This window comes from Homarus americanus, unplaced genomic scaffold (assembly GCF_018991925.1).
Source record: "Homarus americanus isolate GMGI-L3 unplaced genomic scaffold, GMGI_Hamer_2.0 scaffold48393, whole genome shotgun sequence".
Classification (NCBI taxonomy): Eukaryota; Metazoa; Arthropoda; class Malacostraca; order Decapoda; family Nephropidae; genus Homarus; species Homarus americanus.
This window is the reverse complement of record NW_024720684.1, coordinates 404,054-420,688: the sequence shown is the minus strand read 5'-3', so window position 1 is coordinate 420,688 and position 16,635 is coordinate 404,054. Positions and strand designations below refer to the sequence as shown.

At 35.7% G+C, this 16,635-nt stretch overlaps 1 protein-coding gene across 2 annotated transcripts in view; it reads left to right on the top strand.

Moving 5' to 3' along the window:
• LOC121860694 (endosome/lysosome-associated apoptosis and autophagy regulator family member 2-like) overlaps positions 1-11,952 on the top strand; it is a 44,504-nt gene extending 32,552 nt beyond the window's left edge. The window contains exons 18-21 of one of the 2 annotated variants that reach the window (XM_042357989.1): positions 781-903; positions 4,204-4,329; positions 4,535-4,562; positions 9,221-11,952. In XM_042357989.1, coding sequence (XP_042213923.1) covers positions 781-903; positions 4,204-4,329; positions 4,535-4,549 — 264 coding nt within the window. In that variant the 3' untranslated portion in view covers positions 4,550-4,562; positions 9,221-11,952. The remainder of the gene's footprint in view (positions 1-780; positions 904-4,203; positions 4,330-4,534; positions 4,563-9,220) is intronic. The other variant, XM_042357988.1, reaches the window with a different exon arrangement.
• Positions 11,953-16,635: the final 4,683 nt, after the last annotated feature.

Here is a 16,635-nt window from a genome sequence, read left to right as displayed (position 1 = left end):
GGCAGAGCACTGTTGCTAAGAACGCTGCTGCATTACTAAGGCGGGTATCAGGAGCAACTGGGACGCAGTGTGTACACTAACTTGTATAATTTTTTCTTTTCTTTTTGTGCTTTCATTATTACTGTACTATTTATAAACTGTACTTTTATTGTTTATATGCTTATAATTTTTCGTTTTAATGTAACAGTGTACAGTACAGTTAAAGCTACTTTTAGGGGTGACTCCAGTGATCAGAACAGAGTCTTCACAGCCAGTACAGAGGGTTTACCGTAAATTTTAGGCCTGGCATTCCAAATTAAAAAAAAAACCTATCCAGCACGCCGTATCCGTACAGTAAATAAGGAACTCCAGACCATACTCTGCTAAGTACCAAAATAGAAAATGGAGGAAAATGCTCAGACAGGAATGTGTGGCATACAATAGTCTTTTCAGAGGACTCTCACCCACATGTACATGTTTCCAATTGGCACTCTCACTTACCCAGGGGACAGAGGAGTGGTTGGGGAATACAGTGCAATACATATTATGTTTCAGCGACATATGGCTCTTAGCCGGTTATGGTCCGGAGCTCCTCATCTAGGAATTAACATACCTAGGTAGCATTTGCTGACGTCGCATTCGAGCTATATCACAAAAACTGGTTTTTAGAAAAAAACGACTTGGGGGGCACAAATTCCTACTTCAGAAGTACTGATTGGTGATTTACTCAATAACACAAATACTGTACGTATCTGGTATTTTTGTGTTGTTTAAAAATGTATAACTGGGTTTTCTTTTCAGGTAATCGTCTTGAGCACAGTTAGTATGGCCTTGATGTTGTGTTTGCTTCTCTTCTGTCTGTGGAAGAAGAATCAGCGTCTGGAGTACAAGTACATGAAGTTGGTAGCCAGTGCTTCATCAAAGGTAAGGTTTTGTAAACTGGAACATACTGTACAGGGCTGTAATGGTAATTATTTTTTTTGGGTGGTGGTGGTGGGGGAGGGGTTATATGCTGCTCTCACAAGTCAGCAAGAGAATGGGGAAGGGACTTAGTACAAGTACAATTAATGCCTTTCAACAAAAAAAAATCAAACTAAAGAAGAGGTATAATCTATAAGTTTATACCTCTTCTTTCCTGCACGCACAAGTCTATAACAATGTCTTTTCATCCACAACTTCCAAATCTAATACCTGTACAGTATGTCGGTTTTTACCATTACCTGTACTGCACTACAAAACTGTATAAATGTGTGACATTTTCTCATACAAGTTTAAAGAAATACCCTTTTATAATAAATCACTTAAATGAATGTTATTCTAGCAAAGTTGAAGAAATTACCAAGCTTTCCTCCCACACACATGTAAGACAATGTCTTTTAATCATAAAATAAGAAAATAATTTCTAATACTACTACCAAAATTTACAAAATATTAATGTATTTTTACACACAGCTCTAAAGCAGCGCCAAACTGCTCATTATGTGAGTCTTAGGCATTTCAGTAGATTTTTTACTGTGTCCGTTGCAGTCCTGACCTCTCTTTGATATATGACTCAGGCTTCCAGAGATGCAACAGTGGTCCATTTACACTGATGAACATCAAGCTGGCTATATTGGAGACAACGAGAGATGGACGATAATACAGTATATAGAAATCTCATTCATGAGGCTGAAGGCATTTTTACACTCTGCAGTGTTGCTGGTTAGTTTTGATGCACACTTGTAGATCTTTCAAACCTTCTGGTAACAGTAGTGTGATCTTGGACAAATTCTCAAATAGAAATTACAGTTGGTTGAACATGAATCTCTTACTCACCACAGTGTAGGGAAGGTTGAGCTGACCAGTAGGTGGTAGACAAGATATTAAACTGAGAGCTGCTCTGCCTCAGGATCAGGAAGTGGTGGTTTGTGTGGGGTTATTCTATTTTCACACAGTCTGTTGCACAATGAAGTGCAGAAGTGAGTGCACCAGTGAAATAATTACCTGTACCACAGATCCATTGTACTTTTCTGTCATCTTCTAGTGTCATACCTCTCAAGATATTGAGTTCTTTGGTGTCATACCTCTCAAGATGTTGAGTTCTTTAGTGTCACACCTCTCAAGATGTTGAGTTCTTTGGTGTCACACCTCTCAAGATGTTGAGTTTTGGTGTCACACCTGTGAAGATATTGAGTTCTTTGGTGTCACACCTCTGAAGATGTTGAGTCTTTAGTGTCACACCTGTGAAGATGTTGAGTCTTTAGTGTCACACCTGTGAAGATGTTGAGTTCTTTGGTGTCACACCTCTGAAGATGTTGAGTCTTTAGTGTCACACCTCTGAAGATGTTGAGTCTTTAGTGTCACACCTGTGAAGATGTTGAGTCTTTAGTGTCACACCTGTGAAGATGTTGAGTTCTTTGGTGTCACACCTCTGAAGATGTTGAGTCTTTAGTGTCACACCTGTGAAGATGTTGAGTCTTTAGTGTCACACCTGTGAAGATGTTGAGTTCTTTGGTGTCACACCTCTGAAGATGTTGAGTCTTTAGTGTCACACCTCTGAAAATTTGAGGTCTATAGTGTCACATCTCTGAAGATGTTGAGTTCTCTAGCTTTTAGAGCTTAAGCATAATACAGCTCCTCCCTGACTTACGACGGGGGTTAGGGACCCAAATTCAGGTCGTAAGTGAAAATGGTCGTGAATTGAAAATGCTTAAATAATACATAGAAAATCTAAAATGGGTGCCTCTTTTTCTTCTCAGCACCACAAAACTCTCACTTTTAAGCTTGCCAGCCATTTTAAAGTGATTTACAAATGAAAATTTTGTCAGTACACAGCGCAATCACTGACGTTGGGACTCGAAAATACGTAATTTGACAAAATTTTGGTACAACTGAGGCGGTCGTATGTCCGGGTGGTTGTAAGTCAAGTAGGTCGTAATTCGGGGAAGAGCTTATTGTCCCAGATCCTCTTATAAGCTGTTGCATATGGGCCTGTGGTAGAACTGACCTGCACATTCCAGATTCATGTCCTGTGACCTGAGTTAAGTAGAGAGATGACAATTTTTTTAAGACATCGAACATCATGCTTAGATTATAATGAATTGCAAAGTGGATAATTTTTTGGGTAGATCTCACATTGTGCTTTGAGTGGTTGCATCAGTGAAGTGAGAATCAAAAGCTGCTTACAATATCCAAACTGTTTTTACCTGTACTATTCTGCAGCTGCTACCCACACATCAGACCTGAAGAATGCAGGCAGTTTTCAAAATTTGTACCCCCAGGTCTTCAGAAATATTTTGAAATAGTTGAGGGCCTTAGTTTTATCTACTGTTTCTCTAATGCCTAGCTCCAACCTATCGTTCAGACAGTGCCATAAAAAAAAGGGTGGGGGTACATTTGTTTCAATTCTGTTACAACTCCCATGATCATTCCTAGTATGAAACTCATTCCTTTACTTACAAAGGACAGCCAGTGATGCTGTAGAGTGTAGATAGTCTTCCATTAAGCCACATGACCTTAGACATTTAACCTTAGTGAGTACCGTATATCCTGCAACAGTTACTGTCACACTGTTCTAGACGTATCCTGCAGCAGCTGTTGTAATATGTTTCTTGTGAGCCCAGTTTAAATTTCCTATACAGTACTTTGTATATGCTGAGCATCTTTGTGAAGGCTTCTGGCAACTGCCCCCCCCCAAGGTAGTTTAGGCTTCTCACTCATTATTAATGGATGAATTATGGCTGGTCAATATGTACCGTTTCTGCTCGTTGCCCCACGGAGGAGGAAATTCACACTATTTTATTTTATTCTGGAGACAAGGATGACCCTTCCATGTATATAACAGTGATATAAGTGAAGTTAGAGACTTTCCTCAAGATATGACTAGTGAATCTTTGGTGAATTTGTATGATGAAGATGAAGAATATGCTATTTGTGGTGGGATAGCTTCTACAGGCCATGTGTCCATCCATAAGGCTCCCACAGTGATTGGAGTGATTCTGTTTTATTCCTCCTGATCTTTGATGTTGTAAATCAGGAGTGTATGGTAAGATTCAAATGGTTTTATGTTTTTTTCTTTTTGATCTTCCCTATCCAGTGGGTAATGACCATGAGTTGCCATCACCACCTTCAAAGGGTTACGGAGTGCATCACATTGTCATCTTTTCCTCCAGGGTTGAGTGATTAAACTGTCACTGGCTTTTTTGTTTAGTCCAGTAAATGTTACATTGTTACCTTTTACTACAGGATGGGATAATTGAACTGCCACCAGCTGAGTCATGTGCTTTGGATGATGGTGAAGAGGAGGAGGTGCAATATGCACAGAATCCACCACGAGGCATCCTCAGTAAACTTAAACACAACAAAATAGCTGTAAGTAAATCACTCTTATTCATTTATTATTTTAGAGGTACTATTTAGATCAGATATACACTCTATGTGGAAAAATGATTTGATTTTTAGTTAAGAGTATTAAGCATATTGTACTGTATAAGATAAACAGTTAATAATAATGTAAAAAATATTTGTCAAAGGTGAGTTCATTCTATTTCATAATTTTGTTTTTTTAATCTTATAGGAGAGAACAAAGTAGGGAGCAAACAGAGGTAAGACTATAAATGAGGCACTGTACTGTATTGGCAATGAGAGTTAAAAAGGTTGGAATAGTTGTAAAGATGTAAAAGAACACGGTTGTCCACGGTTTGTATTTTCAAGTAGATAAACTGAAGAAGGAGGAGCATATCTGGTACAGGTATCCCTCGTTTAATGATGGGTTTGTGTTTCTCCAAAAATTAATGTTAAGCAAAACTATCGCTAAATGAGGGATAACAGCAAAGCACAGAGGGCGAACCATTGAAGTTTCAAACGGCAGGGCAGTAAACACTGAGTACAGTAGTACTCCCTCCTTTAAATGACTAATGTTATAAATGATTTTAAAGTTAAATAATTGATTTACTAACACCAAAAATTCTATAAAAGTGCCGGGTGAGCCTAATTCGAACAAATTTGAAATTGCATACTTCAAACATTAAAAAAAATTGCTGTGATAAACAATAAAATTGATACATATGATAAAATATAATAGCACATATTTTATGTTAAAAAAAATAGCTTCTTCCACACTCAAACCATCCTCTGGGCGATGTGACACAGTTTGGTCAGGTAGTCACCCAGCTGACTCAGAAACATGTGGCTGCTGCCACGCTCTGTATGCCTTGATGTGCCATTGGGGGAGGGAGTGCGGCTGTGTTGGCAATGCAGTTACACCCCACTGCCTCCACGCACATATATTCACTTCCCACACACATACACACACACATTTATTTATTTTTGCTTTATAGATTTATATTATGTATTCTTTATTTGTAAGCCACATTAGAATACTGTACTGTACTGTACTGTATTATAATGATTTTTTCCACCACTTTTATAGTTTCATTACATGTAACAATGGCAACATTCACAAGTCACCTCACCCCCAAATTTGACCCTTTCCCAGTGAGACAAGCTATTGATAAACCAAATTTTAACCTAATCTTAAGCAAGAAAGGGTGTAAAAATTGTTTTATCTTTAAAGCGAATTAAGACTAAACTAAGGATACTTGTACCAGAAACTTGATATGTGAGAGTGGGAGGCACAGTATAACCAAATATTGAAACAAAATAGAGAAAGAGTACTTTAATTGGAATAAAATACTTCTATGCAGTATTTTTAGTTATCTGACTAATCAATTACACTGTATCATGTTTGAAACATTAATTATCTACTCTAAAGGTACACAAATATCATACCAGACCATGTTACCATATTTCTATTGAGTCCTGAGGCTGCATTAAATATGCCAGTACAGTACTGTACAGTACAGTGCAGTACAGTACAGCAGAGTATGTGACTATGAAACCAAGTAAAAATCTTGGGACCATGTCATTTCTGAATTTAGAAGTCAGGTGAAAATCTGCCAATTATATGTCAATTCAGGCAGCAAAATTGTTGGTTGCCAGATGAAAATGAAAACCCTAATTTTCCATAAAAACAGAAAGAGTAATGATATTTTGAGAACTGAGGCAAGGTCTCAAAGAGAGGAGGTTTAGGCAGAAGTTAATGGAAGTGTCAATAGTCGTATAGAGATATGGAAAAGTGCAAGATTTTTCCACTGGACAAAACCAAATGAATAGGGGGATTAGATGTCCATGGTATAAATGACAATGTGTAGTATTGTATGATTGTACAGTATTGTACTTGATGAAGTAAAAAAATAAATACCCGTACAAAATTTAAAACCCTTTAGAGGTAAAAAAGAAACATAAGTACACTGTACTGCATTACATCATATGCCTACTGTCTTACTTGAAAGCCTACGGTAACTGCATATTTACATTCAACTAATCTAAGTTTTCTTGTGAACCAGTGTTGGAGCCATACCGTAATTCAAGGAAATCAGAAATCATCTTTAACAGTTACAAGTATTATTCACATGAATAATAGGCTATAAATGCAGTATGATCTAAAGAAGTACAGTACAGAGTAGTGAGAAAAAATCTTGAAATTTTAGGTAGAAATTTCAAGGTTAAGTAGCCATCATATGGTGCTATATGAATGATTCACGCAACTTCAGGTATCCCTCACTATACAAAAGTTTGCTTATCCGATAATTCTATTCTTACACCTTTCTTAGTATCCAAAAGCAATATTTGCCAATACGAAAAATGGTCCATTTGAAAATTAAAATTGCATGCACCCAGGAGTCAGCTGAAGCAGTATAACATCACTGCCACTCCCTCCCACATCCCCCCTCACACCATATGTCTTGCAGCCCATTCACTTAGTGTTTGGTTAAAGTGAAGTGCTCTCTCTTTATCTGCGTGTGTTCGTGTCATTTTTTCGTGAATCTGTACAAAATGACACCCAAGTGTTGTGCTGATTCCTCGGGTATTCTCACCATCACCAAGAAACCGTATAAGCCTGTGATAATTGAAAACAAGCTGCCTCACATAAGGTAAAGTATCACCTGTATACTGTACTATACTGTATAATTATGTACTGTACAGTATTTTGTTTAAATCAGTAATTTGTTAGGTACTATAATACTGTCTTTGTTGTTATTAGTAAGCATAATTAATTTTCTTTGGTATAACAGTTAGTATTTTGTTCTTTGTGAACTAATTTATTTATTTTAGGTATAATACAGGTCTTGGAGTTTTCTTGGTGTTTGGGAATCTAACCCTATTTTCCCCATTTAAAATCTTATTCACTATTCGAAAGGTTTTTAAGGAACCTAACCATTTCTTATTGTGAGGGAGAACTGTAATTTTAAAACCAGAAAGCTCCAAAATCCAGCAACTGCTCTTGTTTTCAAACATACAGGGTAACAGACTATGGAGTTTCAGTTTTCTCTATGTTGATTCCTCTTTTGAAGTAGATGGTCTCATATAACCAAGTCTGTCATAATTTTCCACATACGGTATTTTACTAAATAATACAAATGTTTTGAAAACACATAAATTGTACAATGGCCTTTATTTCTTTTATTTACTGAACAGGCAAAAAATTATACACCATACTGATGTAAACCAGTTTTCTACCTTTACAAGTAAGCAGACCATATACAGTAGTAATTGGCATTTTATGTTTTCTGGAACACATCATAGCATGCCTTGTGTGATCTTTTCTCACAAATAGTGCACTTCAGTCTGGTATTTTTCACACACACACAGAGCATTGTCCTGTGAGCAAGGTTCCTGGAAGTTATTTATTTTGTCATGCCTTGAAAGGTGATGCAGACCTCCCTGTTGCTGCCTCTCTTGTTGAACCTTCACCATGGCTTGAGCTACTTCTCTCTTAAACTACAAATGTGTAATATTTTTACTATTTTAAGTAGGGTTATCATGCTGGTAAAATATAAAGGCAGTAACGGTAGTTAATTTCAAGATATTTTAAAATAAATTTCATCACCACTTTTTTCAGCACAATCTTGGCTTGTATGATGACAGCATTTGGTGATATATATATACACCTCCCATTCCTTTGTTGTACACATGTATGAGATATACTTCCCCAGAATTTACTTTCCATTTCAGTGAGTTTTAACCTGCAAATAACTATTGTTAACGTGGAATTTACCTGATGTAAATCACGAGATGATGTTAAAACCTAACTAACGTGAATACGGATTACTGTAATCGGATAATTGTACATCGGGGGATACCTGTACAGTACCGGGTATTTAGAATCTGCATCGATATCCTCAGCCAATCTTGAAGTTTCAGGGGATACATAGCACTACAGTTTCACTGTCATTGTTCAGCAATGGAAAGCACTTATATGATAAACTTCTTATGAAGCACTGGAAAGTACTTATGATAAATTCTTAATCTTTAAACACTATTTTGAGTATGTAGTACTGTACTGTATTTTGTTGCATATCCACAATTGAAGTTTTTAACAGTTACTGTAATTGTCTGTCATCACAAGAGTGAAAACTTTATCAAATTTATTGTTTCGACAGTAAACACTGATACTGTACTGTATTTGATTTAGATATACTGTACATAATATTATGTAATATTGGATTTAAGTGATATTGGGATTACAGTGTACAGGATTATTATATGTTGCCCTAAGAATGATTATTAGGCTTGGTTAATCTCACTATTGTTTTGTTTAATGCACATGCATGATTAGTTTCATATAAGACTGCTTCCCACCAAAAAAGACAGATGGATACCTCCCCCACAACTAAGAATACGTAGTACAGCTGTATCGTTATATTCCCCTATCAAGGGATTTCCAACACAGTTTACCTAGATTAGGGTTACCATACAGCTATCTGCTTTGTATGTAGACCTGGTACTTACATCTTTGTGGCAAATAAAGGTGCAAATGATTTACCAACTCATGTGGACTCAGACAAGCACAAGAAAACAGTTCAAGAATTGAGCTCAACAGCACTAACAGAATGCGAATTAATAGATGCTGATACAAATACGGTACCCCCCTACCCCCCTCTCAGTGGAAAAAACGGGTTTTTTGAAAGTTCAAATATGGTAACCTTAGCCTAGATGACGATCCAAATACTCCAGACACCAAGGAGAAAAGATAGGCGTCTATTGTATTAACAGTGCCGAGTAAACTACTAGAGCAGACCACAAAAAGACAAAATCACACAGGAGTCAGACAAGGTAAAGTGTCTTATTGCACCTTTATAAATAATGATAACAATGTTAGTGAGTTACTTTATTATCTTTAATATTTTTTTCTTTGCAGCCAACTGAAGGTCGTGGGTTAATGATGGAGTCAATGATACTCTCCTCCAAAGATCCCTTAACATGATTTATGTATTCTCTGCTGTACTCAAGATCAAGAATTTTCATTTTGTGTGGAAAATTGTAAGTGATATGGGCTGAAAATCAGAAATGGATTGACCTCCTCAGCCCAATACAATGAAGGCCAAAAGCTTCTTGTTATGTGAATTTCATTAACTAAAGCTGTTATGCACTACTATACTATACTGTATGTACATACAGTGCTTATATGAACTCAGTAAGGTCCTGACAAACAAGAATATACACAAAACTTTAATTAATTAATAATCTCTGAGTGTCTAACTTAATAAAACAAATATGAAGTACAGTACTGTATAGTTCTATAGTGCGCTGCAGTGTTATACAGTATGGGAATAAAAATGTAAACAAAAAATTACATAAACCTGCATTCATATTTGATTTACAACGAGTTTTATTTGTTTACAAATTAAGGTATACTGCTGTACTGTATTAAGAGTTTGCATTACTGCATCATTAGATGAAATGTTCATTAACAAAAGATTATCTTACTTTAAAGCTTTTCAGTGTATATAATTGGAATTTTGCACCAAAAGTACTACAGGTATTTTATATATATATATATATATATATATATATATATATATATATATATATATATATATATATATATATATATATATATATATATATATATATATATATATATATATATATATATATATATATATATATATATATATATATATATATATATATATATATATATATATATATATATATATATATATAAAATTAGGTGGCTTTCTCCTTGTAGAATGAGTCATCATAAACAAGTGCAGTGTTGTGTATTTATCACCTGTTGTAACTACTTGCATCAGATAAGTTGGAGTAACAGATTATATATCCATGGAACTGGTAAAACTACTCCCACTAACTGCCACACAAATAAAACATCATAATTTTTTTACACACACATACAACTCAAAATGATGTAAAAGAGGTAAAATATTAACTAAAAGAGGAGTCAGAGAGACACATCTCTCCTCAGGGAAGTTGGTGAGTAGAGTTACTGTGAACCTGATGTAAGATATTGTCAAATATTGCTGTAGCAATATAATTCTTCTCACTCCTCTTTCTTTGAGCAAACTCTGGCCTTTTGTCTCTCATTCTGAATAATGACTGTTAAGGAGTAATGAATGGTCTTTGGATTACCACTCATCATTGTGGCCTCAGGATTTACTGTACTGTAGTGGGGAAATGCTCCAGGTTTAGGCACACACACATTCCTGGGTTACTTCAAACTGGTGTGCAATTATGAAATGAAAGATGCAACTTAAGCAAATAGCAATTGGTACAATACTGTACCATAAACCTTTCGCACAACTGGAAGGGGGTGAGTGATAAAAATCGGTAACCACATTAGAGCAACACTTTGTGGGGTAAAATTCACTGTGATGTGTATGTATTTGTTTTACTTATGAAAACAGATAATTACAATAAAATATGATTTTGAGCTCTAATACAGCAGTCCTTACCATCTCCTAAATGTTGATCTATATTATACAGTACTCAATACATTATTGATTTCTTTAAATTTAATAGAGCTGTAAGTAATATAGGGATAAATGTTTAGTACAGTTCAGTATCTGTACTTGGTTGAAAGCACAAGAATTTAAATTTAAAAGCTAGTTTTTTTCAAACATTGTACAGGTTATAGGACTGTAGTGCAATATTATTTTTCAGTATTTTGTGTGATGACACGTACCATAATTTCAGTACTGTACCATATTACCACTTGGATGCCCTATGGTTATTGTAAAATGTACATTTTCTCTTTTTATTCTCATTTTGCTGAGGTATTTAATTAACACTCTCTTTACTGCACACCAAAACTGTGGCACAATGCATACATCCCCCCAAAAAAAATAAAAAAATCATATTGCTGTGAAGAAGAGATAACACTCAATTTATTTAAATATTACTTTGCAATGAGATCATGTTATATCCCAAAGGCTTTCAATCAAAGGGCCATAATACTTACTCTGTCATCCGAGGGTAACAGGTAAACGAACTCATGTGGAGAAAGTTAATTTAATTATTGAGAATCAGGTATTTAATCATTAATGTCTTATGTTAAAAATTATCTAGGAATAAACTACAGTATAGTCATGGCATAAAAATTTGATTGATGACAGTATAGAATATCTGTCATTTCCCTTTTTTTCTATGTATTGTACTGTACAGTGTGGTACTGTAAATTTAAAGATTTTCATTAATGAAGCTTGAGTAATGCCCCTTTCAACAAACTCAGTTGCTGTATCCCAAACCCTCTTAAAATCATGAACTATAAACTGTATTAAAGATGTCTGTACAGTATAAAATGCTTACTGTTCAAAATGACAGTGAGGCTTATTTTCTTCATGTCATTTTCAGTTGTCAGATTGTTTTCCTCACTAACTTAGACATGGCATGTGTAAGAGGTCTCATGGCATTTCAAGTCTTCTACACTGTAGATATCTACAGTATTGTGTCAAAGCTCACTACATGTGTTTTTGCAACAGTTTAGTGATAAAGCAAATCATACCTTGCTCAATGTAATAATTTCAATCATTCACTATCCAAGATATTCTGTTTCTAGAACAGAGATGTGTTTATTTCCAAACCAAATCTTTATTGGTAAAATTTCCAAGTAAGATAGTTATTTGAGCTTTTGTAAATTATCAAACATTTTACTTCAGTAAATACATGAAACACAGTGCAGAGAGTAGTAATATATATATATATATTTATATACTGTATATATATATATATATATATATATATATATATATATATATATATTAGTTAGTGCCAGTATACTTTTGACGATATGAGTTGCATTTGTAAGTGTAAATAACTGCATTATTTTAAAACTTTCCCATAGAAAGATTTGTAATATGGGATGATTACACAAAGTGAAGTAAGGGTATTGCATGTATCACTAAGTTGTGAGATGATGTGAGTGTTTAAGTAGAAAGTCATAGATAAAAAGTCTGCTTATTTTTATTACTATATGGTATTTATTTTAAGAGACTATATTGTATATTATACTGTAGGTACACCACCGATTATCCGGGAACTGATGGTCCGGCACCTCCTTTAATCCGGACAAAATTAGGAGGGGGCACTTAACTTCCCTCCCAGCCTGGGTGAAGCTAGTTTTAGGCTTAAAGTTTTTATCTTATAAAAATATAGCTGACTAGACTTAGCAGAATATAAATTGCATTGCTGGAATCCTTGTAACATTGTGATTAATTTGAGTATAAACATCACATAGTTTAATTTAAGTTTCTAGCAGTCCATGGTGCTTTAGAGACACAGGAGGTGTATAATTAGTGGGTCCGAGGTGCATTGTTGAATTATTATTACCTGACCTCGGTTAGTCCGGAAAACGGATAATCCGGCAAGGCTTTGGAATCAAGGGTGCTGGAAAATCGGTGGTGTACCTGTAGTACAGTCAACCCTCAATTATTCGTGACTTAAAGCTTTGCCTTTTGAGTATTCATGGTACCCTGAAATACATTCCATTAAAAAAAAAATATTTTAATCATGTGTACTGTATTTACAGTTCCCTCTGTAGTTAGAAATATATTGGTTTGTGTGGTGGTGAAAAATGAAAACAGCGGTAGTGAGGTGCCATGAAGAAGAGCAGCAGCATTAACTGTGTGCACATTCATCCTTGCATTATTACTGTTATGCATTGTGTAGTTTAGAGTGTGAGGGGTACTTAAGGCATCTCATTTATGCTATTTTGTGATAACTACCTGTACACATTTCCATCATGCCAAGTTTTTTTTTTACCAAAAGTACAGGATCTTAATCACTTTAAATTTTTACAAACAGTCGCATGTCCCAATCTTAAAATAAATTTCACCAGTTTATGATTTTATTGATCATACAGCTAATGTGTATACAAAAATTATGATTTTGGACTATTAATTGATCATAAAAGAAAAATCACAGTTCTTTTAAAGGCTCACTGACAGTCTTGTCTCTGAGTCTCACCTAACTTCCTCCATCAACACTTCACCCATCCTAGGTAATTCAATCTTGTCACTTCTCCCATCTACCTCTTCCCCTTCATTCTACTGCACACTGTCTCTACCTTTACATTTATTACTTATTAATTATGCTCCATCTTTTACAGGTAATCATGCCCTTGTTTTTTGGCTTCTGAAGTAATGTTTCGGAGGGTTAATGTGACACTTGAATCTTACGGTCCCAAACCAAATTTTCCCAACAAGTCCTCAGAACTTTAGGAATTCACTGAGTTTCATATTCATGGCATCGTTTAGAACCTAACCCCACGAATTTTCGAGGGTCAACTGTAATATGTGTGTGAATTATAATACGTACCTGTATGTATTATATAATAATAATAATAATAATAATAATTAACGGTTTATTGAAAGAGCTTGGCAGCCAGAAGGCTGAAAATATACAGTTACATATTTGGGGAATGGGTTACGAATTACAAATAATATACAAGTAACATAAGTGACACAAATAAGACATATAATAACTTAGATGGGGAAAGCTCAAACTACAGTTCATTTCAACATAGTGACAGTGTAAGGAGCAGTGTTTACTGGGAGTGAATACACTGATTTATTACATGTTATTGATAATTTTTACAATGGTTGGGACTGGGCTGTTCTTATAGCGATCAGTTCGTGCACGTATGGGCTGGATGCGGTTGTGGTGTCGAACAGCAATTCTCGGACAAGGGATCTCAGGTGGTAGTAGGCGCCGGTGTCGGGGATGGTGTAGAAGCTTCTTACCAAATTTGCAGATGAGGTCGTGGTGATGGTCAGTGAGAGTCGAAAGGGTCAGTGTGTTGAGCGCTTCTTGATATGTGGAGTAGGAAGGGGAGAGAATAATCTTGCATGCCCTCTTTTGCACTTTTTCTAGGTGTTAACGTTGTGTGGCATTTAGGGAGGAAGACCAGGTGGGGGAGGCATAGGTGAGCTTGGGAAGTATGAATGTTGTGTAAACACTGAGGAGCTCGGGTGCAGGAACTCCGAGGGACTTGAGTCGGCGGAGCAGGTGGAGACGGAAACTGGAGGATTTGACAACTTCACTGGACGTGTGGTTTCCAATTTAGTTTGTTGTCTATGGTGACTTGAGGAGCCGTGGAATCTACAACCTGGAGTGTGTTCGGACCTAGGGTAATGGAAGGAGGTGGGACAATGTCGGAGGAGAGGTTGATGTGCATAACCATGGTCTTGGTATGGTTGATGGTGACATGGTTGTTGGTGGCCCAGTTTTGGAGACTGTTCAATAAATCCTGAAGGGCGGTGTAGTTGGGAGCAGAATTGTTGACGCTGATCCCAATGGTGGAGTCGTCGACATATTTCCAGCGAGCAGGGGTTTCTCTTAGGGCATCATGTAAATGTAGATGAATGCACGCGTACTATGCCCTACACATTTTTCATGATATTGGAAAATCCATCCAAAATGCACGAGACATGAATTATTGTACATCAACTGGCAATTACCATACAACCAATATCCCAGATTAGGGCTTTAACCCAGGACTACAAGAAGCAGCTGACTTTTGACTGGTTGGTTGCAGAATGTATCTCCTAAGGCTTGCATTTCACAGGGATGAGCTCAAATCCCAATAGGGGATAGTAGATCCAACAATATAAGTGAACAGTACATATTCTTTGCCAATTGCCATATAAATTTTTCATGCACAAAAGAAAATATTTGAGTGTATTAATATTAATACACTAGTCATATTCCTTCTTAAAAATGTATTTTACTAAAATGTTAACAAGTAACTCTTTAAGAATAAAGAATTTTTTTTAGAAATCAGGTCTTCTGTCATTCATGATGTAATTATTTAATGAATTTTTTGCCAATCATCAGTAATCTGTTAGTCACCAGATAATACATTAAGTAACAGAAGTCTTTTAATCACTGGATGATACTGAGTGTCACCAAATATTGAACAGAATTGTAAGTTTTGAGAGAACCTTAGGCATTAGTTAAATCATCGTGTACCACAACCAAACTGGAAATTGGATGAATAAAACTGTGATGTAATGGTAAATCAGTGTATAAATAAGGTCTACATTTTGTGTTTTATTGTAAATTTTACCAATCAAATTTTAACTTGGAAGATCTATGAACTGGAATAAAGAATTAATTCCTTATGCTTTCTTGACTTACACTAGTTTTCAGAGGAACAACTGATACAGGAAAAAAAAGAACTACATGCTATATAGTACATACATACAAATGTCGCAACAGCAGAATTGACATCACATGATTGGTTAGTTGGAGGCAAGTACAGGTCAGAAACAGACCAATCAACCAATAACCCAATCATCTGATCCAGTGTATTTGTATGATAACCTGCATTTTCTTTCTTGTTTATGTTATTCCTCTGAAGAAGACTAACCTAAGCCAGAACACGTAAAGAATAAATTCTCTATTTCAGCTCATTGTTTCCTTTGCCACCACCACCACCAATATTTGTTATGTGTCAAAGGGGTAAGGCTCGTAACAAACAAAAAGTGAAAGTAATTAAAGAGAATTACAATATATCGTTTACAATATGTATTGAGAAGAACTCCAACTACGGTGTAATGTACGGATTGAATGTAGCCCCTTTTATTAACTGAATACTTGATGATTGGAGTAAAGAAATTTAAATAAAATGTATAACTATATTTACAAATGCTTCCCACTAAGAACAATGAAATAAAGCTAATCACATGAACATACTAGGTTACTCTAAGGTTGCCAATATCACTGACAACCAAATCAATACACGATTCTAGAACATAAATACATAAAACTCCAACACAGCCAGCCAGCCTCAACAATGAATACCATGAGTACATCACCCGATCGAAGACAGAAATCAACTGACAACGCAGGATAGTGATTAAAATTTAAACAATCCTCCTAATCTGGGCATATACAGTACTGCTTTTCAAGTAGTATATTAATCAGTTTTACTTCATAATTTTGGCCTGAAATTGTATGAGTGAAGTTTGCCATTAGTCTACTGAATCGTATGGACATAATAAAACAGAGAATAAGACACGTTACAATCTCTTTCTGCTGCTTTGTATTTCTCTAATTGCCATTGCCTCCTCCTCCTGAACTCATTGGTTGCTTATCAGTGACCTGTTGCTCGAGGGGCCTTCCTTGTTGAGTGTCAGAAATTGAACAGTGAATGCATAAAAGCATCAAGATGATGTACATGTGTACTTCGATTTAGCAATTTTATTGTTATTCGAGATTGTATATCAGAATACTTGTTCTACTTGTCTGGAGATAGACTGTGTAGGTACTGGATTTCAGTTACAAGAGAGATGAGTGATAGATGAGGAACAGAAG